This window comes from Ictidomys tridecemlineatus, chromosome 1, assembly GCF_052094955.1.
Source record: "Ictidomys tridecemlineatus isolate mIctTri1 chromosome 1, mIctTri1.hap1, whole genome shotgun sequence".
NCBI lineage: Eukaryota > Metazoa > Chordata > Mammalia > Rodentia > Sciuridae > Ictidomys > Ictidomys tridecemlineatus.
In genome coordinates this window covers 822,925-849,040 of record NC_135477.1, presented here as the reverse complement: position 1 = coordinate 849,040, position 26,116 = coordinate 822,925, and the positions used below count along the sequence as shown (strand labels likewise).

General features: G+C 52.8%; 1 protein-coding gene across 4 annotated transcripts in view; it reads left to right on the top strand.

The window, feature by feature from the left end:
- The window catches only part of Inpp5a (inositol polyphosphate-5-phosphatase A), a 174,248-nt gene that overhangs the window by 56,260 nt on the left and 91,872 nt on the right, over positions 1-26,116 (top strand). For all 4 annotated transcript variants that reach the window (XM_078023874.1, XM_078023871.1, XM_078023864.1 and 1 more), the window contains 2 exons: positions 13,950-14,050; positions 17,018-17,105. In XM_078023874.1, coding sequence (XP_077880000.1) covers positions 13,950-14,050; positions 17,018-17,105 — 189 coding nt within the window. The remainder of the gene's footprint in view (positions 1-13,949; positions 14,051-17,017; positions 17,106-26,116) is intronic.

Here is a 26,116-nt window from a genome sequence, read left to right as displayed (position 1 = left end):
CACTACATTTTCTTGATGAACTTCAAACCTATAAAGGGAGAGGATAGTAGGGTAAACCAGGCTTGGCTAGCTTATTTCAAATCTGTCTCCACCTGCTCCTGCACCCCTAATTGTCTCTAAGCAAAACCAGATGGTGTATGGTTTGATTCTTGTGTATTTTATTTATTATTGATCTGGGGATTAAACCCAGGGCACTCTACCACTGAGCTATCCCTCAGCCTCAGCTCCCCTTCTAAATTTTGAGATAAGATTTTACTTAATTGCCGAGGCTGGCTTGAATCTGTGATCCTGTGTCAGCTTCCCACCCTGTTTTGTTTCATTATTGAACATTTCCATAGTTATCACTAAAGAATTAAAAGAATATCACTGTCATATCCAAAAGGATTAACAATAATCCAGTGTTATTAAATATCCAGGCAATATTCAGGTATTCTTAATTGTTTCCTAACTTCTTAAAGTTTATATGTTAAAATTGATTGCTGTGTTGGTAGAAATTAGTCTGTGATTTCATTGAGATATGTGTTTACGACAAAGGGCCTGACACGTCATGCCTGCGAGACCATCTCAGTGATCAAGATGTGACAGCTCCACCGTCCGCCTGGATCCTGGTGCCCTCCCTCTCTCCCCTGATGTCATTAGGCAGCCACTGCTTTGCTTTCTGATGAGTTTTGTGTTTCCTTGAATTTTACATAAACAGATTGAATACTGTGTATACTTCTTCTTGGCTGGCTGCTTTCAGGCAGTGCACCTGCTCCCTGTGGTCAGAGGACAGTTTCTGTGCTTGAATTCCTTGAACCTGTCAGGACTTGGTTTGTGGCCACATAAGGCTTTTCTTGGTGGGCATACCACGGGAAGGCAGAGGATGCATGGTCTGTGTGCCTTGGGCTGGCGTGCAATCGCTGTTTTGTCCTTGTGCGTCCCTGTGAGTGCTGAGGCCTGGATGTGGCCACTATTGAGGAGGTGGCGCTCTTCTGAACGACTGCAGGGTAGCTGGCTACTGCCGTCTCCTGGTCAGTTTCCATGTTTGTGCTGTGCTGTCTCCCAAGCCTCATCTCTGATGTCACTCACCAGTGCCCGTCCTGTCTCCTGGCTGCAGCCGCTGCTGCTGCCTTCCTGGCTCCCGCTGCATGGCATCCTTCTACTTAGTGTGACCCTGGCAGGCAGTCATGCGAGGTCCTGGTTCTGTGCACCCTGGAGCATCCAGGCCGGGGCACTGTGGCAGAACTTCCAGGACTGTGCATGCGGCTGGTGACCACCTGAAGTGCCATCAGTGCTGTTGAGCTGACTCTTGGAATTTTATATAAAACTTAAATTCAGCTCAGACAGCCACCTGGGCCTTTGGCTGCTGCGTGCCCAGGGCAGGTATAGCAGCTAACACCCAGTTTAAAACTTCTGGTGTGGTTGGATTTGGGCTGCCATTTTATAACTTGTTTGCACGCTCCTTGTTCTTTTCCGTCCATTTCTTTCTTTATTTTAGATTTTTTTTTTTGTTTTGTTTTGCATTTTATTTTAATTTTATCTTTTGACTGTCTTTTAGAAAATGTTTTTTCGGCTGGGGGTGGTGGCATACACCTATAAATCCAGGACTCTGCAGGCTAAGACAGGAGGATTATAAGTTTAAGGTCAACCTAAACAACTTAGTGAGACCTTCAGCAACTTAGCAAGACTCTGCCCCAAAATAAAAAATAAAAAGGGCAAGTGCTGGAGATATGGCTCAGTGGTTAAGCATGCCTGAGTTCAGTCCCCTATACAAAATAAATAATAGCGAAAAAAATCCAAAAAAACCCCCAAAATATATTTTGGTGCTTGGCTTATGCTATACAGTCATGCATAGCCCAAGGAGGGGACATCTCTGGGAAATGTGTTGCTAGGTGGTTTCATGTTTGCCTGTTGAACATTGTGTGCATGCCTTGATAGTGTGCATCAGCTGGGCAGTGGGGAGACTCAGATGTCTATGAGGTGCCGGAGGCTGCTGCTAGTCACAGGGCAGACTGTCCAGTTGCCTTTTCTTTCTAACAAGTAGAAGGAGTGCCCACTCCAACGATGGTGCAAGTGTGGTATGCTAAACATCTAAACCGGTCGTGCCCTCTGTATATGGCTGTGTGTGCTGTGCCCTTGTAGGACTGGCAGTGGAGTTGGTTTGCTCACACTGCACCAATGGACATGTGGTGCATTGTGCTGAGGTCTTGCAGTGGCCCTGCATTGAGTTCTCAGGACTGCAGTCATGTGCATGTCTTGTCCTTGAAGGAATGTTGTTTTCAGTGCATGAGTGTGCAGGCCTTGATGCACAGTGTAGAGGTCCTGCCGTCATACAAGTTTCCATACAGCACATGCACATCTGCATACTGAGTGCCCAGCAGGCAGGATTATGAAGGGTTAACCCAGGTCACCTCCTCGCCCTGTGCAGCCAAGCCAGCCTACCACCTCTCTCTGGAAGTTGGGCTTTACTAGCAGTGGCTGCTTTTGTGTCTACAGCACAGTGTTTCCTCAGAGCCTCAAATATGCATCTGGGTCTTATGCAGAAGAGCCCACCCTGTTCTGGAAGGTCCCCAGAGCCCCTAGGGGTAGCAGAGTCTGTTTCCTCTAGGAATGGTGCTCAGCCGGATATGCACCCCTCGAGGTGTTCCACGACCGCCTGGTGTGGTACCCTTGCAGTGCTGCTCAGGTGAGGAGGCCTGTGCAGTCCAGATTCCTGGGAGGCTCTGCCTCAGCCTTCCACCTGCAGGCCTAGGGCGCGGTCAAGGGCGAATGCTTCCAGGGTGCTTTCTCGTACTCCTTAAGGATTGCTGTGTGTGTGTTCGGCCCTTTACCCTTTCTGAAGCTTTCTTGGATGGTAGTCCTGAGAGCCAGCCCTGCCCCGCCTGCCTCCTCCAGGCCTGGCCGTGCTGCTGTCCCTCATGCCCTTGCTTCTCTGGCTTCTCACTCTCTGCTCTCCAGCGCTGTGTTGCTGCTGCTTTCTTGGTCCTCCCTCCTGGCTCTGAAGCCCTGGTTGAACCTTCCTTTAAGCTGTTATCTCTGGAGTGCTTGTCTTTGCTCAAGGGCAGTCACCACTTCCTTCTCTTGGTTCGTTTCTGTCCTGGTTTTGTTCCTGATTCCAAATGCTTGAGTGGGTTTGATTCTGTGTACAGTGGAGACGTGAGCCTTCCTCCTCTTCGTGCTTCCTGGCCCGCGTGTCCTCTACCTGTGCAGCATGTTTCTTCCCCTGCTCTACACCGCAGCCCTGTGGGGACCCTGAGAGCCTCTTCCCTTCAGTCTGCAAGCCCATGCTCTGGGTTCCTGGTGCGGAGGCGCCCTCTTCTGTCGGTCTTGATAGCCCAGGGACAGTAGCTGGGTGGTTTGTTGGGGGTTGGCACTTCCTTGACTTCATTTGTCTGCAGGGCCCTGTGTTTTCATCCTCTTCCTTGCTCCCTCACTACTTTGTTGCTGGGGCTGCTGCTTCCTCTTTTTTATCTTTCTTGTGTGCAGGCCTTGATGCTTTTACTTAAGCCTTTACGCCCACCCCATCTAACCCACAGGTCCCTAAAGTCACTTCCCTGGAGTCTGTGCTCTGGTGGCCTGGAGACTTCCTGTTTGTGTGTGGAGGGCTCTGCCTTAGGCCCGCCTAGTGCCCTGTCTTTCTGTTCTTTCTGGCTGCCTGCTGTGCTCCTTGCTGCCTTGCCCCAGGTTCGCTTGTAGTTTCCATGTGGTCCCCACCTGCACCAAAGCAGAGGCTCAGTGTTCCCTGCCCTACCTAATTACTTAGTATGTAAATTGTGCGTTATAGATGTAGTACATGTTTAAATGTATACACATATGCATGCATGATATTTGGGGACAGGTTGTCCTCAGCTACCTTGGAGGCTCACCCAAGAAGCAAGAGGTACTCTCTCAACACTCACCCAGACCCTGCCTTTGCTGCCTTTTCTTCATCTCGAGGCTGGTGCCCTCTGGTGTTATCTGTCCCCAGAGCCCCTGTGTCCAATAGATGGGTCACCTTTCCTCTGGCACAGTGCTCTCTTCTGAGCCCGGGTTTTTCTGATGGATGGAACAGTCAGGGTGACGGAGCTCCCTTCTGTCAGGGTGTCCCTTCTCCACGGGGGTCAGGGCTTTTCCATCATTGCATTCATCAGTTGATCATGACATGTCTGGACATGGGTTTTCTCTGGATTTTTCTTCTTAGGCATTCACTGAGTTTCTCGAATCTCTGAATTTGTCTTTCTCTAAATTGAGGACAGTTTTAGCCATTGCTTTCTCAAGTACTTCTATCCTGCTTCATGATCTTTCTGCTGTCCCAGGACTTCAGATATGATCCTGTGCCACTTAATGAAATTTGGTCACCATGTTTCAGCCAAGGAAGGACCCATGAGCCACAGTGGCCCCATAGGTTATCAGGGAGCTGGAGAGTTCCTGGAGTGTTCAGTCTGGCTGCTGAGTGCTTCTCAAGCCCTTCATGTGCTCTCTTCCCCTATCTCTTGTGTTGGGTTGGGTTGAGGTCAAGCTGGGTGCACTCTTCTGCATTTGTGCAAGGTCACTTCCAGCAGGCAGCATGCTCCCTCCATCGGCTGTCCCGTCTCCTATGAGCCCGGGCTTTGGGAAGGGTTTGTAGGGTGCCTGCTCTGCAAGTCTGAGGTGCTTGTCCCCCGTAGCTGGATGTTTCCCTAAGGAGGCCTGGCCCTCCACTATTTGTTTCCAGAGTTACAGGTCATCTTAAAAAGGCAAGGTATGTTCCTGCTTCGTTCTCTTTTCTTGACGGGTTTCCACAGATTCTCCTATGCTAGATAGCACCCTCATGTCATGGTGACAGTACTTGGGTTTTCTTTGTTTTGTCGTGGCCTTACGGATGTAGATTGCATTCTGCCTGGCAGCAGCTCGTCCTGGGGGAGTGTGTGGTGTCAGGTGTAGTTATAGTTCCTGAGGTCATCAAACTCCACTGTCCTGTCCAGTGCACGTGCCTGACCTTTCTTCACACACACAGACACAAAGCTACAGACTGCCCCTTTGCAGAAGGTGCCTGGTGCCCTGAGACAGAGTACTCTCCCTTTGCCCTTGCCGAGTCACAGTGTTTGTGTGAATCCACCTCTGGTCAGTTTAAGGAAGGCTGCTCATGGAGTCTTGGTAGAGCATGTACTTGCAGACTGGGCTGTAGCTGTGGAGACACCAGAACAGAACTCTGGTCTTTTCAGCACCATTCATTATTTCTCCCCTGAAAGTTTGCACGATAAAGATATTTGTCTGTTTATAGTTTTGAATACAGGGGATGAGAGCCAGGGGCACGATACTGAGCTACATCTTCATACCTTTTCCTTTTTTTTTTTTTTTGAGACACGGCTTAGCTACATTGTCTTGGCCTGAACTAGCAAAACTCCTGTCCCAGCTACCCGAGTACAAGGGTTGACAGGCTTAGTCACCACACCTGACAGAGTCTGCAGATTGATAACGCAGATTCCATGGAACCAGGATGTTTAACCTGTGGGTACCCTTCTCAGAGTGTCTGTCTGTCTGTGCAGGAGACGTCATCCTTTCCTTCACCTGTGGTCCCCTTCTCAGAGTGTCTGTCTGTCTGTCTGTGCAGGAGACGTCATCCTTTCCTTCACCTGTGGTCCTCTTCTCAGAGTGTCTGTCTGTCTGTCTGTCTGTGCAGGAGACGTCATCCTTTCCTTCACCTGTGGTCCCCTTCTCAGAGTGTCTGTCTGTCTGTCTGTGCAGGAGACGTCATCCTTTCCTTCACCTGTGGTCCTCTTCTCAGAGTGTCTGTCTGTCTGTCTGTGCAGGAGACGTCATCCTTTCCTTCACCTGTGGTCCCCTTCTCAGAGTGTCTGTCTGTCTGTGCAGGAGATGTCATTTTTTCCTTCACCTCTTGGTCCTGTTTCTCTGTGTGTCTGTCTGTCTGTGCAGGAGATGTCATCCTTTCCTTCACCTGTGGTCCTCTTCTCAGAGTGTCTGTCTGTCTGTCTGTGTGCAGGAGATGTCATGCTTTCCTTCACCTGTGGTCCCCTTCTCAGAGTGTCTGTCTGTCTGTCTGTGTGCAGGAGATGTCATGCTTTCCCTTGTGCATTGTTTTGAGTTTTTCAATCCTCCTCTTGGTAGACCATGGGTTTGGGGAGGTGCCTTAGGACATTGTCACCTCTGTTGCATACATCCTGGTTGCACCCAGAACTGGGTGTGTTTTGGCGGCATTCTCCAATGTGGTCACATGCTAGCGTTCAGGCTTCAGGGCTTTTGGTGCAGTAGGAGGTAATGTGGAGAACTTCCATTGACCATAGAGGACTCTGTCTTGGAGCTCAGAGGTGATAATGGCCGTTCTTTAGGCACATGGTTCCACCTGAAGAGCAGTGGTTTGGTAACCTGGGTCTGGTGGGGTTGGGCCTGTGCAGGAAGGAGAGCTGCCTGTGGAGTGGTCAGGTGCGGAGCGCTTGTGCCAGCTCCAGGGCCTGCCATCGTGTTCTTAGGCTCACCCCAGCCTGTTCTTATCAGGGCTTCTTGTCCCATGGCCCCTTTCATCTTCCGGGGAACCCTGATGTGTGGCACTCAGACCCATATTCTACGCCTCATGTGTTCAGCACTCCAGCCCCAGCGCCTGGTGGGGTGTTGCTGATGCTCCTTGCTCAGGGGCCATTTGGTTTCTGGAATTGCCAGTGTTGGGCTGGTCTTGCCTGCAGTCTGTGTCACTGCCAAATTCCTAGTTTTCAAGAAAGTATGAAATTCCTGAGAAAAATGTAACTGAGAAAGTGGGTGTGAGCCTCCCTGCCTCTAAAATATTTAGGGTTTGAGGCCTGAGGGCTGTGGTTCTCAGAAGGCATGGTGCTTGCTGGCCAGGGGCTTTGAGAGCGTCCTGGTCTGAGGGTCCTGGCGCAGTAGTGTGGTGTGGAGGAAGCCAGGTGGCTGAGCTCTGATGGGAACCAGGCACGTGTGTAACAGAAGGGGAGCTGCACCCTGGCCACAGGGTGGATCTTCAGGTGGAGCTGGTGGGTGTGGGCAGAGAGATGGCTGACTGGAGTTGGTGCTGCCGTGGGAGTGACAGTGGTGGTTTTGGACAATAGCCACTTTTGACTCACTCTTGGGGGCCAGGACTGTGGAGCTTGCTGTGTGGCTCTAGCCCCAGGCCTCTCATGACATTGAGATCAGCTCATTGCCCAGACTTTGTCCTCTGAAGTTCTGAGTTTTCCTGGAGATGAGGAGCCATTGTCCTGGCAGCTTGCTCACCTGCCTGGCCACATCACATGGGCTTTGTGTGGGGGACCACAATCCTCCACAGGACTGCTCTACCCAGGGCAGCCAGGGGAGGGGCTGCAGCGCTGGCCACAGTGGCCTAGCCCTCACATCACTGTATTCTCTTGGTCTGTGGTCCAGTTCACACCTAGGAAGGGACTAGCCTTGCGGTTTGGAGGAGAGTGGGGGGAGCTGACCAGAGCAGGTGAGTCTGGTGAGCCGGTATGGCACTCAGGAGGAAGTACGCTGGGAAGAGAATCAAGTCCCTTCCGTCCTCAGAGAAGAGTCCCTGGCTTGTGCCCAGCACTCTGTTACTCTGAGGTCTTCAGAGACTGCTGTGCTGAAGACTGCTCCTGTGAGACGGCTTTGTCGTGTTCAGTTTAGATGAGGGAACGGAAGGTGGGGCCACTCAGCACAAGATGCAGGATGGTATGGCATGGACGAGAATTTTGCATAACATTCATGGTTTTATGCATCCTTTGGTCCTGGGGGAGCTTTGTTTATGTTGTTGCTTTCCTTGTGAGTCATTCAAGAGCAAGTGCTCTTAGGACCATGCTGGACCTGGTCTGAGCCCAGTCCAAGGCACCGTGAAGCTGAATGCAGGCCTCCCTCTGGCCTTGCTCTGCAGAGCTGGGGTGTGGTGTTGCTGGAAAGTTGGCTCCCTGGAAATTGGCCCTGACTCAAGAGGACTGCAGTGAAGCCTGGGAGAAGAGCGACTTCAGTGGAGATCAATGTAGGTTGACAGGTTTGGGGGAGGAAATTGAGTACATAATTCCACTTACGATTATCAAAAGTGGTAGAAACACCATGGGTCAGAGCAAGTGGCATATTAACCGCCAGTTGCTGCTGAGATGCCAGCGAGGGAGTGTCATGCCTTGTCGTTTTGGGCTATGCCAGGGCTTCTGCCAGCCTGTCTTCCACTCCTCCCAGGGCTGCTGGCCACATGCTGTGGCTTTCCCTGTTTCATGGGTGGGCAGTGGGGGTGGGGGAAGGGCAGCTTAGGCCCCTCAGGGCTGCATCAGACACAGCCTGTCTTGACAGGAAAACAGTGAGACAGTGAGCCTCACCTGCAGACCTGCAGGCAGAGCTGGGTTCTGTGGGCTGAAGAAATAGATGGCCAGACCACCTGTCCAGGAGAGTTAGCCTGTGTGTTCTGTGGGTGGGCATGGGCTGGGCTCCATCCACCCCTTGACCCGCTCTGCTGTGCTGACTCCAAACTAGGGTTGGTAGCCTGGGCCACCCTCTGGCTGGGACATCCCCAGATGTAGTGTAGCGAAGGGGAAGTGCTAGGCTGTATCTCCAGTGGCTACAGGCCTTGGAGGGTAGGAGGCCAGTGCAGGTTGTTCTTGGTGGGCAGGGTTGTGGGCCAGGTGCCCAGACCTGGTGCTGGCTTGGCTGTGGATGCAGTGAGCCTCTTATGACATTCTCGGGCAGTTCCAACTTCCACCCGAGCCCTGGGTGCTATGCATCGAGAGGACCTGGCCAGTGTCTTGCTATCAACCTGGAGGATTGTGTTTTAAGAACTTTTTGTTGTTGTTGTTTTAAACAAGTGAACAGGCTGTCCTTTGGGAAAAACCTTCAGCCATCTCTTAGGGTGTGAGGTACAGAGCAGCTTGAGCCCAGGGACACTCAGGTGCCTATTGGGGGACCTGCCTATTGTGTCCCCTTATGCTGCTGTTCATGCAGGTAAGGCCAGCTCACCCTTGTCCCCAAGACATGCACCTTCTTAACTGGGCCCGGGAGGCTGACAGCATCCATTGCTGGGTCTGGCCACAGCAAGTGTGTCCTCATCATTGTCACGTTGTGAGCTCCTCCTATACCCAGGTACCCAAGTACTCAGGTCTGGCACTGGCAGGACCCAAGCGGAGCAAGCCCAGACACAGACAGAAGAAATGAGTCCTGTGTTCCCCTAGCTCAGGGTCTCCTCCCACTGTCTGTGGCTTGTCTCTGATTGACGATGAAGCTCAGACAAGTCAGGAGTGACTTGAGGGCTGCAGGGGCAGTGGTGGAGTTTCCTGCAGACTCCTGTGTGGAGGTAGGTCCCTGCAGTGGGCAGTGGATAAAGTAGGAGAGGAGGTGGTTCTCTCAGCAGGAACCCAGGCCGTGATAGGGTGCTGTCCTTGGTTCATATTCTGCCTGCTCCAGGAAGCAAGGGTGGTCAAGTTAATGTTACAGGAGCCTGCACATTCCTGGTTTTCAGAGAGTGGTTAAAAAAAAAAAAATGAGTTTCATATACACCAGGAGAGCTGGGTCTGAGGAGTTTTAATGAGGTTTAAGGAGGAGGTGTCCTGGCAAATCCTATTAGCCAGAACCTGCCCCCCCACCCCCATCCCTGTTCTTGCCTAGGGGTTTCTGTGACTCTGACCACCTACTTCCTGTTCCTTTAAGCATCTTGTAATCATTTTTAAAAAATATTTGGTTTTTAGTTATAGGTGGACACAATATCTTTATTTTACTGTTATGTGGTGCTGAGGGTCAAACCCAGTGCCTCACGCATGCGAGGCAAGCACTCTACCACTGAATCACAATCCCAGCCCTGCAACTTGTAATTGTCATACATAAAATCCTTACCTAGAAATAGTACAACTTACCTGAGAAGCCCGAAGCACCTTTGACTGTCCTCCCAGGCCCGTCTGTGTGGTTCTGCGGGAGCCCTGATCCCAGAGGGAGGAGCTCACTGTCCTGCAGGACCCCGGACTGGCAGAGTTGTCTGTAGCTGTGGCTCTGACAGGACTGGAATTGTGGATCATCTTCCTGACCGAGGAGTGGCTCAGGTTTTCTCTGGGTGGTTCTGAGCAGCCATATTGCACCTGCACTTGTAGTACGTGGCATGTATTGCACACACGTCTGTGTGGGGTCTGTGTCTCCAGTGGGTCAGTGTGGCTGCTCAGCTGCTGGTGCTGGCCGTGGCTTTGCCCTCTGTGTTCAGCGGGTCGGCCTCGCTCTTGTCCTGGACCTGTGGGCACCTGTTGCAGGCTCTTTCTGTCTTCTGCTTTCCTTGGGTGCAGTGGCTGTTGTTGGTTGGTGGCTGCCCCTTTTGCAGGGGTCCTGCAGCTAATTGTGACTGGCCAGCCTGGTGTGGTGCGTGCTGCCCCTCATGATGTCTGCCTCCTCTAGGTGTCTTAGGGCAAGGCTGCCTTCTCCTCTGTCCCTGAGCCTGGGCGCTTGTCTTCTTCCACCAGGTGGAAGAAGAGCATTACCTAGGGGCACAATCGCCTGCCCGCCCTGGGGTCTCACCAAGTACACTCCTCCAGCTCTTCTTCCCCTAGGCTCCTGAGAGGGCTTTCTGCTCATTTGAGCTGAGTTAGTGCCATTTGTCTGTGCTTTTTCTCCTAAAAACCTGCCAACTTCTCCATGTGCCCTGTGTCCCCTTTGTTCCTGGGTTTGACCTGTTTTTTTTCTTTGTGCCCATGGCCAGGCTGGAAGCAGCAGAGAGCAGTGGTACCGTGTTGTCTGAGGATGCTTCTTGTATGTGGATTGACTTGTCCCTTCAGCACTGCTTCATCTGCTGGCTGAATTCCTGCCCCGCACCACCCTTGGTGTTCTGGCGAGGCTTGTGGAGGAGGAGCTGGGCTCATTCTGTTTGCCAGGGCTCCCAGCAGAGATGGGCTCTCTCTGAGCAGTGCTGAGCCGTTGCCTGGGCAGGGCCCCCTGCAGGCACCAAGACCTGTCTGTCAGAAAGCTGGTGTCTTCCTTGCTCTCCTGTGGCTTCCTTAGGGAGTGCGGTCCTGCCTGGGACTCACTCCCACCACAGTGTTCTTCCGTTGCATTTCTAACAGTGCATGTGGCATAGGAAACTGTAAAGGAGAAGTATGTGTGATTCCTGGCACACGCAGGTAACTGAGGGGCCCACATATTTCTTGTCTTCAGCAGATGCAGCCCTTCAGTATATCCATACTCTTGCGCTTGGGCCATGGCCAACTCCTATGGCTGTTGAGTTTGGATCCCTCCACTATTTTGGAGGTACACAGGACCAGAGTCAACCTTGGAAGTTTAATGTCATTTAAATGCTGACTTTTGTGCCATAGAAGGCTACTTCTGTTTAAACAAGTGATTTTGAAGGATGTGCTACTTGGAATTTAGATGCAGGCCATCATCCCTGAAGATCTGAAAGAGTGGTGGTGTGCTTCTGTTCATGGAGTGAGGGTTTGACTTCTGCTTCCACATGGTCTAGGCAGCCTGGGGGGGAGCATGGCCCACCAGTGCCTGTGCCTCTGTGCCGACGGGGGGGGGGAGGACCCCAGTCTTCCTTAAATAGGAAGCTTCTAACAATGGCTTCTGGTGCCTCTCTTGGGGATGGTCTAGTTTTGAAGACCATGCGCACCATGGCTCCTCCATTTCCAGTGGAGAAGTTGCCAGCAAGTTGCCAGCACAGTGCACCGTGGACACATATTGTGGTCTGGGCTCTCCAGCACCTTTCTGCTTCCTTTTCTTCCAGCCCCTTCACCTCAGCAGCTGGGTAAGAACTTCCTGCAGTGTTCCAGGAAGCTGGATGCACTGAAAAACCGCGTCTGCTGAAGACAGGAAATATGTGGGCCCCTCAGTTACCTGCATGTGCCAGGAATCACATGCACTTCTCGTTTACAGTTTCCTATGCCACATGCACTATTAGAAATGCAGTGGAAGACATTGTGGTGGGAGTGAGTCCCAGGCAAGACTGCACTCCCTAAGGAAGCCCAGCAGAGTCCAGGCTCTGCTGCTCAGGCTCTGTTACATTGAACCCACAATGGTCCTCTGATTTGCTGTGTGAAGCATGAAGTTCCAGGTGGGCTGTGGTGTGCACATGTTGCTTCAAGAAGTGACAAAGGGATGAAGGAAGACCATGTGATGGAGCTAGAGGTGATTTGTTTTGAGATGAGAGCCTTCTGACGCTGGCACAGCCAGCCACTCAGTGGCCCTGAGCTCCTTGGCCTCTGCCATGGGGTCATGGCGGACATTGCTAGTGTGCATGTACTTCATTGAGGACCCTAGAGGAAGCCCGTGTAGTAGTGAGGCCCAGAGCACCATGCCATAACAGTTCAGGAGTATTCTGGCAAACGTCACCGCCGCAGAGGTGGCCCTGTGACCCTGTGAGGGCACTGTCCCATCTCACAGTGGGGCTGTTTGCAGAAATGTCGCATGTGTTCATGTCCTTATTAGAATTTTCCCCTTTGGATAAGTCTATCCTGTGTTTTTATGTCACAACCTGAAGTCGAGTTGGTCCTGCTGGGGCTGGGCCACATGTGGTGGATCTGCACTGTTGGTTCCCTCTGGTTTCTTGCCACACAGCAGGGCTGTGTGGAGGCCTCCTGGCCATAGGCGGGCACTTCTGCATCTGAGTGTCTTCTCAACCCTGCGGCCCCACTCTGCCTGTGGGTCCAGCTGCTGCCCCCATCCTTGGCCTTGGGGTGGCAGTGAACCTGACTGTGGCTTCTCCTCTGCTCCTGCCCCCGTAACATCCCAAAGGCCCTTTCCGCTCTCAATAACTACCAGGTATGGTCACCCTGTCAGGACGTCCCTGCAAGGCACTGCCTGTCCTGTGCTCCAGAAAGCAGGGCAACAAGGCCATACCACCCTCTGCTCAGATGACATCTGGGCTCCTGGGTGCCTTATGTGTGTCTGTCTGAGCTTTGCTGCCTGGGAGTGTAGGTCTGCATGGCCGGCCATGTAACTGTCAGGATTCAGGAAGTCTGTTGTCAAAGGTGAATACTGGGCTGCTCTGAAATGGCAGTTTAGGGTAAGTTGAGCATACCGCAGAGACATGGAGTCCTTGCTAGTGACTTCAGAAACATGAAGTTGGGGATCTTGGGACCTCGGAGACAGTGCAGTGTGGGGACAGGGATGGTACTGCAGTTGGGTAGGCCAGTCTAGGCTCAGGCCTGAGTCCAAGCTCTGCTGCTCAGGCTTTGTTACATTGGGCAAGTTATGCTCTGTACCAGTCCTCCTCTGCTTCACAGCCATATAGAATTCCCCAAGGATATGAGACAACTTTGGGACCTGGTGCCTGCTCAACAGTTGGCTTCAGTGATTCCCATATGGGTCAAAAGTGCCTACGTGCAAGTGTGCACATGCTTACACATATGTGTCAGCTTGTGCCGACACAGGCTCATGTATACCCTCATGTACATCCTCACAGTCATACTTTGTACAGGTGTGCTTATACAGTCTCACGCACACTCACATTCTCACATTCATACACACCTTGCAAATCATTCACACATATGCCTGTGATGCTCGTGATAGCGCTCACACGTGCTCACACAGGAGACTCACATGCACAATGCACACATGTTCTTGGGCACACTTGTGCACACATGTAGAGCTATACACATCCACACACATGCTTACTCCTGCAGTGCATTCCCTTACACAGTTTATACACACATGTACAGAGATATGCTGATGTGCACACATGCTCACACATGTACATACCTGGGTGGCACTCTCATTTGCTGGTGGCCTACAGGTGGTGTCTTTAAGATGATGACCTGCTTGTTCAATTTTGGGGAGTTATCCAGACTCTGAAGCCCAAAGTTTTCTTTTTCTGATTGGAGAATGATGCCTCTAGATTATTGAAGAAGTTCTAAGAAACTCTGAATCTTTTCTAAGGAATCTATGGTGATAGAAAGAGAGAGAACACTGGAAATGAAAGTAGCTGGGCATGTCAGGGAGGCTCTTCCAGCCTCTGTGGAGAAGCACCCTGGTGTAGAGGTGCAGCACCCCAACCTGTGATGCCAGGGCTGGGGGCGGCTTGTGCCTGATCTTATGCTCTTCCTCCTCAGGTCGTGCACACCCACAAGCCTCATTTCATGGCCCTGCACTGCCAGGAGTTCGGAGGAAAGAACTATGAGGCCTCCATGTCCCACGTGGACAAGTTTGTCAAGTAAGTCTCGGGACAGGTTTCTGTGGGCTGCAGGGTGGGGGTAGGGTGTGTCATCTCCGTCTTTACCATTCAGGACTAAAACGTCCATCATGAATATACATATGCCTTCTTTGTTCATTCATTCCTTGATGGACACTGAGGCTGGTTCCATAGTTTGGCTGCTGTGAATTGTGCTGCTGTAGACATGGGTGTGCATGATCACCGTAGTGTGGTGACTCCAGTTCTTGAGACTAAATGCCAAGGAGTGGTATAACCGGGTCATAGGGTGGTTCCATTCCTAGCCTTGTGAGGGTTTCCATAGCACTTGTACTGACTTTCAGTGCCACCATCAGTGTAGAAATGTTCCTTTTCTCCATGTCCTTAAGAGGGACTTCTTGAACAGGGTGCTTCTGCTAGAAATTTGTCTTGAGGTCTGCAGAAATCACAGGCATTGAGAATTGTAGTGAATTGTACTTCACTAACATTCTGTAAAATACAGTGCAGGTAAAAGGTAAAATCTGTATAAGCTCGTTTTGGAAAATGTTGAAGGCTGTCATTATGGGTGGTGTTTTCCAAGCGGGTCATGACAAGTGCAACTGCCGGTGCAGGCTGTGGTGGCCCTGTCTGACAGTGTGGTCTTAAACCTGCTGGGTCTTGTCCCCAGTCCTGTGCTCTGGCCTCCTGTGCAGGAGAAGTCGTGCCTGTGACTTCAGGGCTGGCCATGGAAGGCCTCCATGCCGTGAGGAAGGCACGCCATGTGCAGGTCCACAAGGGGGCATCTGGGTCCATGGAGGGGGTTTCGAGCCCTCCAACCTGGTGTCTGATGTGAGGAGAAGAAGGCTTATGGGGACTCTGTAGTGTCCTGCTGTTCTAGGCTGGGCGTTGGGAGTGACATTGCCACCCATGCTGAATTCCCACCACTTGCGTTCCTCAGACACGACAGGGGTGGCTTTCAGGCTGAAAAACTTGCACATTTCCTCAAAATAATTTGTAATTTGGGCAATTTTAATTTTTTTCCCCTAACACTCACCAAACTGATATAAAATGCTGTGGAGAGGCAGAGTGGACAACAGCTGGGACAGCCCTGAAGGGGAACGAGGTGGGACTTCTGCCCGCCTGACCACAGGCTGCTCTGCAGCAGAGGGACCAGGGCTACAGGCTGCAGACACCAGGGCAGACAGCTGACACAGGCCAGGCTACGCCCCTTATGCCCGGCCTGTGGTGCTGTGGGCTGCGTTTCCTGAACTGGGATCCCCAATTCCTGTCAGACAGGGCCACCACAGCCTGCACCGGCAGTTGCACTTGTAGAAAAGTAAAACTTTTCTTAAGACTAAGATATAGGAGAATAGCTTCTTCATAGGTTGGAGACAGGCAGAGATTTCCTCACACGGGTCCAAAAAGTGCGGCTGATGAAAATTAATCATGTTGAAATGAACCTCCTTGTTTATAGAGCGGCACTCTACACACAGGGCATTCAGCCACACTGGGAAAAAATCTGCAGAGCACTTCCTTACAAAATTGGGGTTTAAATATATTAACAACTCCTACAAGTTGTCAAAAAGAGGAAAGCAGGGCGGTTGAAGAGCAGGGAGAAGATGTGATGGAGGCCAGCGCACTGGGGGAGTGGCTCCACCCTCCTGGGCTCCTTCCTCCCTGCCAGCCTCACGGGCCTGTTGCTTTTGCTGTGAATACCAGCTGTCCTTTAAGAAGGTCACGCAGTGGGCACTGCTGCCGCTGGCTGTTACCGGCTCCTCTGCACTCAGTGCTCACTCCTGGGATCCATTCCTGTGGATTTCAGCACAGCTCTCCTCTGTCTGAGAATGTCTGTCTGTCATCCTGGAGGCCATGTCTGTGGCCTGGAGCGCAAGCCTGTCATTTTGCTTGCCCCTTCAAGGCTCTCAAATGGCCGCCTGTGGCACTGCCACCCTTGAGAACTGGCCATCGTTCTTGACTAGTGTACTTCACCCCCGACTGCCAGATTTGGTCCTCATAGCTGGTCCTCAGTGACTTGAGAATGTCGCTCTTTGGCTTGATTTTTTTTTTAATTTTTAACTGGATTTATGATTTTAATCAAACCTGGAAGCCGTGTGTTGGTTACTTCTCAACAGTGCTCTTCCTCCTCCTCCTCGCTGGTCGTCAGAGTCAGGGTGCTGGTGTTGCCCAGTCCCGGAGCTCTGCTCCCTGGCCTCAGTGGGGGTTTCCGTGTGTGTCTCAGAGTCACTGGTCAGTTCTTGTGCAGGATGAACCTGAAGTCCATCCCGTGAACTTGTTTTATTTCTGATACTATATTTTTCAGCTCCAGTTTTCTTTGTGATTTTGGGTTTTGTGGCTTTCTTCATTACCTTCATGTTTTCTTTTAAGAAATACCATGGTTTACAACCAGAGATATGAAAAGTTGTGCTCTATATGTATAATATGAATTGTAATGCATTTTGTTGTCATGTATAATGAATTAAAATTTTAAAAAATTTTAAAAAAGAAATACTATCGTGTGCTTGATTGTGTCTAAAGTTGCTGTTTTAAGATTCTTTCAGCTAATTCCATCACTTTGGTCCTCTCTGGCTCTGATTACATTGTTGGCATTTGGTGCTACTCTTTGGATGTCAGGTAATTTTGATGTGATGCCAGACGTGGTGGAGTCACGCTGTTCGGTGTTGGAGCCTGGCTGTCCTCCTTCAGGCCCTGCACATTGTGGGTGCCAACAGCTGGCTTAACGAAGCCCCCTCCTCCCTCCCTCCCTTCTCGCCCCTCCCTTCATCCCTTTTATCTCCCTTCCTCCCTCCCCTCCTCCTTTGTCCCCATCCCTTCGTCCTCCCCTCCCTCTTCTCCCTCCTGTCTCTTCCCTCCCTCTCTCCCGCAGTGGTTTGTGCAGGTTTCAGGGTGACGTGAAGATGCTCTCTGAACTACACCCTTGCTCCTCGTGAGGGTCCTGCTGCATGAGGAGGCCTCTGTTGCTTTTCCTTAATGAGCTTGCTTTTCTCCTTCCAGGGAACTACTCTCAAGTGATGCAATGAAAGAATACAACAGGGCTCGAGTTTACCTGGATGAAAACTACAAGTCACAGGAGCATTTCACCGTGAGTCCTCTCCCATGCTGTGGTGGACGCACCAGGCTAGGCGAGCCTGCCCTGAGGCTGGCCCTCCCAAGCCCAGAGTTGCTTCACACTGCGATTGGCCTCAATTCAGTTGTTGCCACCAACTGCAGGCTGCTGGGTTTTCTGATGCTACTGTGACCTGTGGGGTGTAGGGTGGAGTAGTGATGGTGGCACACGGGTGCTTCAGGGCTGCCTCCTTGTCGGCTAGCCTGGTGGGAATGGAGATGCAACTGGTCAAGAGAGGGAGGCCCTCAGCTTCGGGTGTCTGGGAGTAAGAAGGCTGCTGCAGTCTGCAGGTTGTAGAGACAGGAGATTGCCCCCACACCTGCACTGCTCTGCTCCTGTGTGCCCATGTCCCTTTTTGAGCCCCTAGGAGACCCCTGGGAGCCGACTTGCTTCAGGATACTATGGGATGCAGCCTCTGCAGAGCTGGGAAAGACCTGTCCCTCCTCTGTGAGAGTCTTGGGTTCTGTGGGATGGTGGCCTCAGTGAGGTCAGCAGCCTTGGGAGGTAGGAGGGGCCTTGGAGCTCCCCCAAGGAGATGTTTGCAAGGCTTTGAGTAACTATTTGTTGCTTCAGAGATGAAGTCTGCTTTAGTCTGCTTTTTTGCTGCTGTCACAAGCAATTTTATAGGAGGAAAAGTTTATTTTGGAGCTCACACTTTCAGAGGTCTCAGTCCATAGACAGCCAGCTCCATTCCTTTGGGCCTGGGAAGAAGCAGAACATCATGGTGGAAGCCTGTGGTCAAGGAAAGCAGCTGGGAACAGGACATCCGGAAGCAGAGAGATATTAAGTTCAGCTCACCAAATGTACACCCCGAAGGCAGCCCCGTGGCTACCCCCTCCACCACACCCCACCATCCAGCAGTCACCACCCAGGTGACCCTGTCAGGGGATCAATGTACTGATCAGGTTCAGGCTCTCATGGCCCAGACACTTCACCTCTGAACATCCTTGCACTATCGCACACATAAACTTCTGGGGACACCTCATCTACACCCATCAGCATCTCAGGCTCTTCCTCAGAAGCTTCAGGCTCCTTGGGTTGGGCTAGGTCTGTCCCTTGTCCTTCACAGCACCCTCTGTCACACCATCACATTTACAGCTACTTGCTTCTCTGACTTTTCCACAAGGTGGAGTCCTGGTGGAAAAGTGGTCCTTGTTCTTCAGCCTTTCTCTGCTCCTAGAACCTGACATGGGCAGAGCAGAGATGGAACCCTTGGTGAGAGAGTTTTCTGTCAAGGTTTGTCTCTGGATCTGGGGCATTTAGTGCTGGGTGAGTGGTGCCCTCTGGTCACGGAGACAGTCACAGAGCTGCAGATTCCTGGCAGATTCCAGAATCCCTGCAGCACCCCCAGACCCTTCTCCATGCCCCTCCACCCACATTTAGGGCAGCGTACCTCCAGCTCTGACCAGTACCTGTGTCCATGGGGGCTCAGGACACAGCCTCACTGCTTCCCAGTGGCCCTCCTCTCTGTGGCTGCCACCTCCCAGCTCTGGACTCATCCACCCCTTCGTAGAAGCTGGCCTTCCTCAGCCCTTTGCTTTCCTCTGCCAGGATCTAACTTCCTTCTTCCTAAATGGGACTTCTGCAAATGAAAAGACAGAATCTCAGAGAAAAACACACTGGTAGAATATCCATCAATTGGACATGGCAGAGAGAAGGGAAAATGGCCCTGTAGGAAGCAGTGCTACTGTGAGTGGAGCACAGCTAAAAATGTCTTCCAGTGGCTGGGCAGCGTGGCTGAGAGAGGATGTCACAAGCCTGACCCCTGTGTCACTGGGGCCCTGACGGGTACAGAGGGGATGGACAGAGGGGATGCGTGAAGGAATAAGAGCCCAGGTTTCCCACAGCAGGCCCTCAGATCCAGGTATCATACCAGCTCCAGGCAGAGTGAGCATGAAGGCGACACGCGACGCACGGTGCTGAGCACAGGTCCTGCAGGGAGCTCTTCGTGGCTGCCTGTCCTCAGAGCCTCTCGACTGCCTCCTTCCTGCCCTGCACTGTGGCTTACTTCACTGTTGGCATTGCTGCAGGAAAGTCCCTCTGCTCTTCCCAGCCTCCTTTAACTGTAAAGACACAGGGGTTTTCAAGTAACGGGTGAGGAGAGGAGCCATGCTAGCACGGCCAGGAGAGAGCAAGGGTTGCTGTGCTGCTGTGGAAGTGACCTTTAGAACCGGGGCTGTGGCCAGAGCAAAGAGGGCTGCCTCCTGATGGCAGAGAGGTCTTCTGCACAAGCCCAGAGCAGTCCTGAGCGCCCAGTCTCCTGACTTTCACAGACAAGGAAACAGCAGAACTTGGTGAGAAGTGGGCAGGCCTGCCCGGCAGGGATCTGAATATGCCTGCCCTGTTAGCTTATGTGCAGGTGGACAAAGGCCTGTCCAGCAGCCTGCTCTGCAGTGTTGGTGGAGCCACCAGAGATGCCATATACCAAGAGGCAGAGCAAGGAGAGACGTCTGCCCAGCATCTGTGGCCCTGAGACCATGAGGCAGTGTGAGTGGGCTTAAGGGCCCAGTGTGAGGCTCACTGTCCTCACAGGCCTTTCAGCAGGAAGCTGAGGGGAGTTTTAGTAGCCCTGTGGACCTCTGAGGGCTGCACATGCCTGTCTGTCCTCAAGGCTGGCTCGGGCTTTTTCTGGACAGGTCCCCAGAGGCCTGTGCTTGGGGTGTTCTGGTCCTGACCCTCTGAAGAGGACATTCCCAGGTCTGGATGAGTTCTAGGGCTCTTGGCTGCCTTCTTTCCAAGGTCTTCCCTGGCTTTGGCACTGACCACAGACCCTTCACCAGCACATGTGGGAGTCTGGGCCGTAAACAGACACCTCCAGGAGACTGGAATTATGCGACATTGTTATTGGATGTTGAGGGATAAAATTAGACGTTAACTAAAAAGCTTTCTGAGAAATTGTCAAATATTTAGAAGTCAACCAAGTTGAATCCCATGATTCAGAGAAATGCCACAAAGAAAATGAGAAAATATTTTGAATTATACAAAAAACAAACTAAAAAACCTTCAGAATGTGTTGACTTGCCAAACAGTCTGCATTGCGGATGTGCAGTGGTTAAGCTGGGTACCCAGCAGAGGGGGTGTCACCCTGTTGCTCAGACGGGAAGCGCCAGGCAGGAGCCTATCCACTCCTGGTCAGGAACTTACCTCCAAGGGCACCTCACACAACCTTGGACTGCACTACTCCTAGCCTGCAGAGGATGTATTCTCAAAGTCAAGGTTTCTGAAATGCCAGCAGCCAGGGCTAGGGCTCAGGGCAGCTGGAAAAGCTGCCTGAGGCCATTTTCAAGATTGCCCAGAGAAGTGGACTAGGGAATTGTGCTGCTATAAACACTGATGTGGCTGTGTCCCTGTAGTATGCTGTTTTTAAGTCCTTTAAGGAGAGGGATAGGTGGGTTAAATGGTGGTTCCATTCCTGGTTTTCCAAGGAATCTTCATACTGCTTTCCAGATTGGCTGTACCAATTTTCAGTCCCACCAGCAACGAATGAGTGTGTCTTTTCCCCCACATCCTCACCAACACTTATTGTTGTCTATATTCTTAATAGCTTCCATTCTGACAGGAGTGAGGCGAAATCTTAGTTTTGATTTGCGTTTCTCTAATTCTTAGAGATGATGAACATTTTCACTGTCATATATAAAAAAATTAATAAAAATAAAATTTAAGAGAAGAGGACCAGGGAGGCAGGGTGTGATGGTACATACCTATAATCCCATTGGCTCAGGGGGCTGAGGCAGGAGGATCCTGAGTTCAAAGCCAGCTTCAGCAACTTTGCAAGGCCCTGAGCAACTCAGTGAGACCGTCTCTAAATAAAATAAAGGGATGTGGCTTGGTGTTTGAGTGTCCCTGAGTTCAATTCCCCTGTACCAAAAAATAAATAAATAAATACAGAAAAAATAAAAAAGTGGGCCAGGGAACAGAAGCAAGTCCTAGAGCTGTTTGGTAGGAGGCGGGGCATGGTGTGCAGTGTGTCTGCTGCTGTGCCTGGCTTAGTGGTGCCTGCAACCTGGTGTCCCTCCTGGGGGCACCATCCTCTGGCCTGCAGCATGGTCCTGTGTGGGCTACCTTTGTTGTTGGTGGGTAGCTGTGGGCAACAACCACCCACCAAGGTTTGGTGGTGGTCCGGCTGCTCCAGCTGCCTGCAGCCATCATGGGTTGGCCCCAAAGTATGACACTGTTGTCCCTGGTTGTAACCGAGACTGGGGTCCTGAGCACCCCCATTTTATGCCCCCTCAGCATGTCATGACCTTGAGTGAGCCTCTAGGTGTCTTGATGGAGAGCACCTGATTTCCTCAGCAGAACTGGGTGGCATTGGCCAGCCAGGCAGCCCTCCTACCCAGCCTGGTGCCCTCTGGCTTCAGACCGAGGGACATTCAATCTTTACAAGATTGATGGTATCAGAGCAGTATTTTCAGCTGAGTCTGGTTCAAATAATAGGCCATTAATTGTAGAAGGAAATTGAAATGAATTTATCTTGTACATAAATGCTGTCATGGGCATTAATAGGGATCAGACTATAGTGGCCTGTTCCCAGAAAGCTCCTGAACTGGCTGCACCTGCTGTGCAGGCTGACTGTGGGGGTGGACTGGTGGTGGTGGGGTCTGCTGCTCCTCTAGTGGGGATGCCTGGGAGCTTTGGGAGAGGCAGGGGACTTGCGAATGACCTTTACGGCCAGGAGGTGGCGCCAGCACAGCACCTGCAGCCCTAGTGCTCCCTGAAGGAGATGCTTTTAAGGGGATGGGTGTACTTTAATGGTGACACTGAATTTCGAGTATTTGCAAGAACCCTCCTATGTGACTGTTGGCATAAGCAGGAGGCTCATTGGGTCTACGCAGAGACATAAAGACAAGCACACCTCCCTCTCTGGGCTCCCTTGGTGGCATCCCTCTCCCCAACCTCTGTCACAGCTACTGCCTTGCCTGCCTGTGCTTTCTATGGAAAGTTAGTGTCGAAGTCTGTTTTTTTCCAGAGGTGCTGCTCGTCTGGCACATTCAGGCCTTAGCACTGGAAGACCAGGTCCTCATCCTGCTCCTGGGAACGTGTTTGAAAATCTCCATTATCTGGGCCAGGGATGCCGGCCAGGGTGTTGGTGTCACAGGCAAGCTGTACAGGAGGCAGGAATGCCCGTGCTGTGAACCGGAAGTGTCCCTGACCTTTCCCCCTGGCAGGGCCCACCCTGTGCCTAATGTGGTTCTGCTTGTTGTCTGTCTTCTCCCTGGAATCACACTCCCGAGAGCAGCAGCTGCGCTCTCCCTGCTTGGCTCTGGTGCCTGGGCTGTGCCAGCACATGCAGGTGTTCAGAGTCAGGGGTCAAGAGGGGTTCCCTGGGGCAGAGCAGCACTTGAGGCAGGAGCAGCTAGGGTTGGTGGACTCCATGTGGGTACCTTAGTGCCCAGGTGGAGGGTGGAGGAGGCAGGGCATGCGCGGGGTGAGTGCAGGGGACACAGCCCCAGACGGGAGTGGAGGCTGTTGGTGTTCAGTGCCATGGACTGGTGCAGTCCCCTGGGTCTGGCTGCTTGGGGCCAAGCATGGGGCTCCCAGAAATTTGGAGAGGAAAGACGGGTAAGGCAGGTTCATCTAAGGTGCAGAGGTGGTGATGTGGGGGGTACAGGGGTGTGTGATGTACCAGAAACCACACACCAGCCAAGAAGGATCCCAGGGGGAAGGGGACTGCCTGGGCAGGGCCGGAAGTGTCCCTCCAAGGCACCTGCCCCGCCAGCCCACACCTCAGGCCCCAAGAAGAATGGGGGCACAGCTCTCACCGAGGAGGAACCTGAGCCGAACATCCCCGGGTCCCTGGTGGCAGCTGGGTCTGTGGCATCTAAGGGACTGCAGACAGGGCTGACCAGGCTACTGGGCATACATGGTGTCCTGACGGCTTCAGTGGCCTCATGTCCTAGTCGTGGTTTTGTGTTAGCCTCAAAGATACAAGATGCTCCCAAGTCAACCCTTGGGAGTGAGCTGGCTCTGCCTGCAGAAGAGGGGCTTGGGCTCAGCTTTGTGGTGCGAGAGAGTGCTGCTCCCCCTGGGGAGAAGCCTCTGGCCCGCAAGCAGGCTACGCCATGCCATCTCCCTGGCCAGGCATCAGCTGCCACCTGCTCAGTTCCTCTCCACATTCATCCCAGCACCACTGGGGACCAGGACTGTGTTTTTGGACCTGAGAATATCTGATGAGGAGCCACAGTGACCTTCCTGCACAATGCTACCTCATAGTGACCCTATTCCTGTGGGCATCTAGAATCAGAGGCAAAGGAAAGAGGGGTGCTGCCTGTGGCTGACTTGTCTTCTGTGGGTCAAGGATGTGGCTGCCAACCTCCTGGTTCTTCTGCCTTCCCAATACCCATTCCTTCTGTCCCAGGGCCTTTGCACTGGCCCTGTCTGCTCTTTCCCCCTTCCTGGAGGGTTCTGTCCTGCTGCCTTCTCCTTCTGGAAGTTCTGTCCCACTCTCTCCTTTTTGAGGGGTCTCGCTACCCAGTGTGAGCATGATTCTTCAAACAAGTTCTCCTTACTCAGGGCCTGTCTCCTTGCTGCAGTTGAATCAGCTCCATGAAGGCAGGGATCTCTGCTTCTTGGTCCAGTGGCCCATCATGGGTGTCAGATGGAACAGCCCTATGTGAAGCGTCCACTCTGGAGATGGAATCTGTATAACGCATGGAATCCATGTGTTTGAGCAGCTTGGCATGTGGCATGAAGCTACTTTGTCAGAAAGTGGCAGGCAAAGAGTTAAGAGAAATCTTTGTTACGGAGTTGGGTCCTTAGGTGAGGTTGGGCTTTTCCTCAGATGTGCTCCCCTGCAGCACAGAGGGGACTTTGGGCAGCCTGTGAACAGGAGCCATTGACTGGGCTTGCTTCCTGACCCTGCCTGGTAAGATGGGCCTGGTCCCTGGAGGAGGGCTCCAGAGAAGGTGTCCAGGCCAGAACCCGAACTCTGCTTATATGGGCTTGTGCCAAAGAGGGGCCCAGAGGGGGAGATCCTGCTGTCTGTCCCTGAGCTGCCTTTTTCAGGCCTCACTTTAGCTAGCCTGTTGTCCCTGCCCCGGAACACAGCTGCCACCTGCCACCTGCCCCACTGGAGATGGACTTGGGAGGAAGTTCCTGGGGAGGCCTCGGCTCCGTGTGTTTCTTGGTTGAGCTTCTCGCAGCCCAGCATGCTGTGCAGGCCTGGACGCCAGGTGGGCCTCTGAGTGAAGCTTTGCAAGGCCATCCCAGCATCTGTCGGTCCAGCGCTCCAGCTGTAAGGAGTCCAGTGTCTGACCTGCTGGGCCACACGGAGCAACATGGAGAACGCAGTGCTCGCCTCTGATAAGCCTGCCCGTCCATCGGGGGACGTGCAGCGCTGCCTTTCTGTGCCACTCTGGAGGAGGAGGCTGCAGACCTGTCTCCTGCACTTGCTCTGCTGTCTCCTCTTGCTGCAGAAGGAAAGCCCCACAGCGCCAGGTCCCCTCACTGCTTTGCTGGAAGCCAGAGACTTCAGGTGTGGCTCAGGACTGAGGAAGGGCCCTGAGGGCCTCCGAGTCCTCCCTGGTGACTTGGAGTCCAAGGTGCTGGCACCTGAGTGTGGGGTCTGGGCCAGGGCTCCTGGCCTCTGGGCTGCCTGGCGAATCTGAGCAGCTCGTCTTGAGTGGCTGAGCAGCATTTCCACTGGGAGCAGAAAGATGGTGTGTCTCCTGCACTGCTGCCATTCTCCCCCGTGAGGGGTGTCAGCCTGGACCTGAGTGCTGGTGCCGACTGTCTGAAAGCTCTGGTCTCTGGAGTGAAGATGGCCGTGGGGCCAGGGCAGGGAGGAGAAGCTACCCTCTCCACGTGGGCTCTCTTCACCCTCCTAGAGGAAGTTGGGGAGAGCATGGCTTAATGATGGCTCTGGGTTGGAGCAAAAGGATGTGCACTGGTACTTAGAGTAGCTGCAGACAAGTGCTGAGAGGGCCTGATCTGGGACTCTAGGCTCCAGGAGGTGGCTGCTGCACAGAGTTCCAGCTGGAGCCAGGACAGGAAGAGGTATACAGGGTGCTGGCCTCTGTGTGGCCACACCAGCCCGGGGCATAAGGAGGAGCTAGTGCCTCGTTAGGTACCATGCTTTTAGACAGGCAGATGCTTGGTGTGTTGGTGTGCTGTGCTTTCCCTGTGGATAAATCACAACAGGGAGGCTGATGTGGGGCTGGTTGTCAGGACACTCACTCTGTGGCCCCAAACCCCAGCATGGCAGGGGAACCTTGGGTGGACCCAGCACTGTGGCTTACTCCTGGACCCCCACAGCTGCAGACCCTTGTTTCTGCCAGAGTTGCAGGGGGCAGGCGGTGTGTGCAGTCTTGCTGTGGTAGCATGTCCTTGATCTGGATGCTTGGCCATTTGCTCCCCTGGCTGTCTCCGTCACGTAGCCAGTGTGGGGCTGTGCGGGTGGCTGGGCAGCCTGAGGCTGTTTCTGGGATGGGGTAAGCTAAGGCACAGTGTGGGGTGGCATGGGTCTGCTCTCCTGTGGAGGAGGCCCAGCGGTGGGGCCTAGTGTGGAGTGCCTCTAAGGCCCACCCTCAGTTATCCACTGCTCAGTGAGCCTGCCTCCTGCGCCCTCAGGGCTCCCGGCTAGAAGCCCACATCCCTGTGGATCCTGTGGTCTGGACTCCCAGGAGTGGCTGGCTGCTCAGCAGGTGGGCTGGTTCCTTTCCCCTTCACTTTCTGTGTTGCTCATTGCACTGCTGAGAGGAAGGTCCTCACTGGAGGGTGAATGAGCTCCAGAGACTTGCACACCTGGCTGTGCTCTTGCCTGAGCATCCTCTGGGTTTCCCAGAGGGGCTCTGACCTGCGTCTGCACAGCAGGGCCTGCTTTCTCTGGCTGGGAGCTGCCGAAGGCTGATGTGGGGTGTTAGAGGCACCTTTTCCATGGTGCATCGTGGTTCACAGCATCTGGGTCCTAGGACCTCCTTAGAAGGCTTTTGCCAGGCTGCCAGCCTCAGCCAGAGGCCCTATTGTTGAGGGTGGGGCCGGGGTTGAGGCTG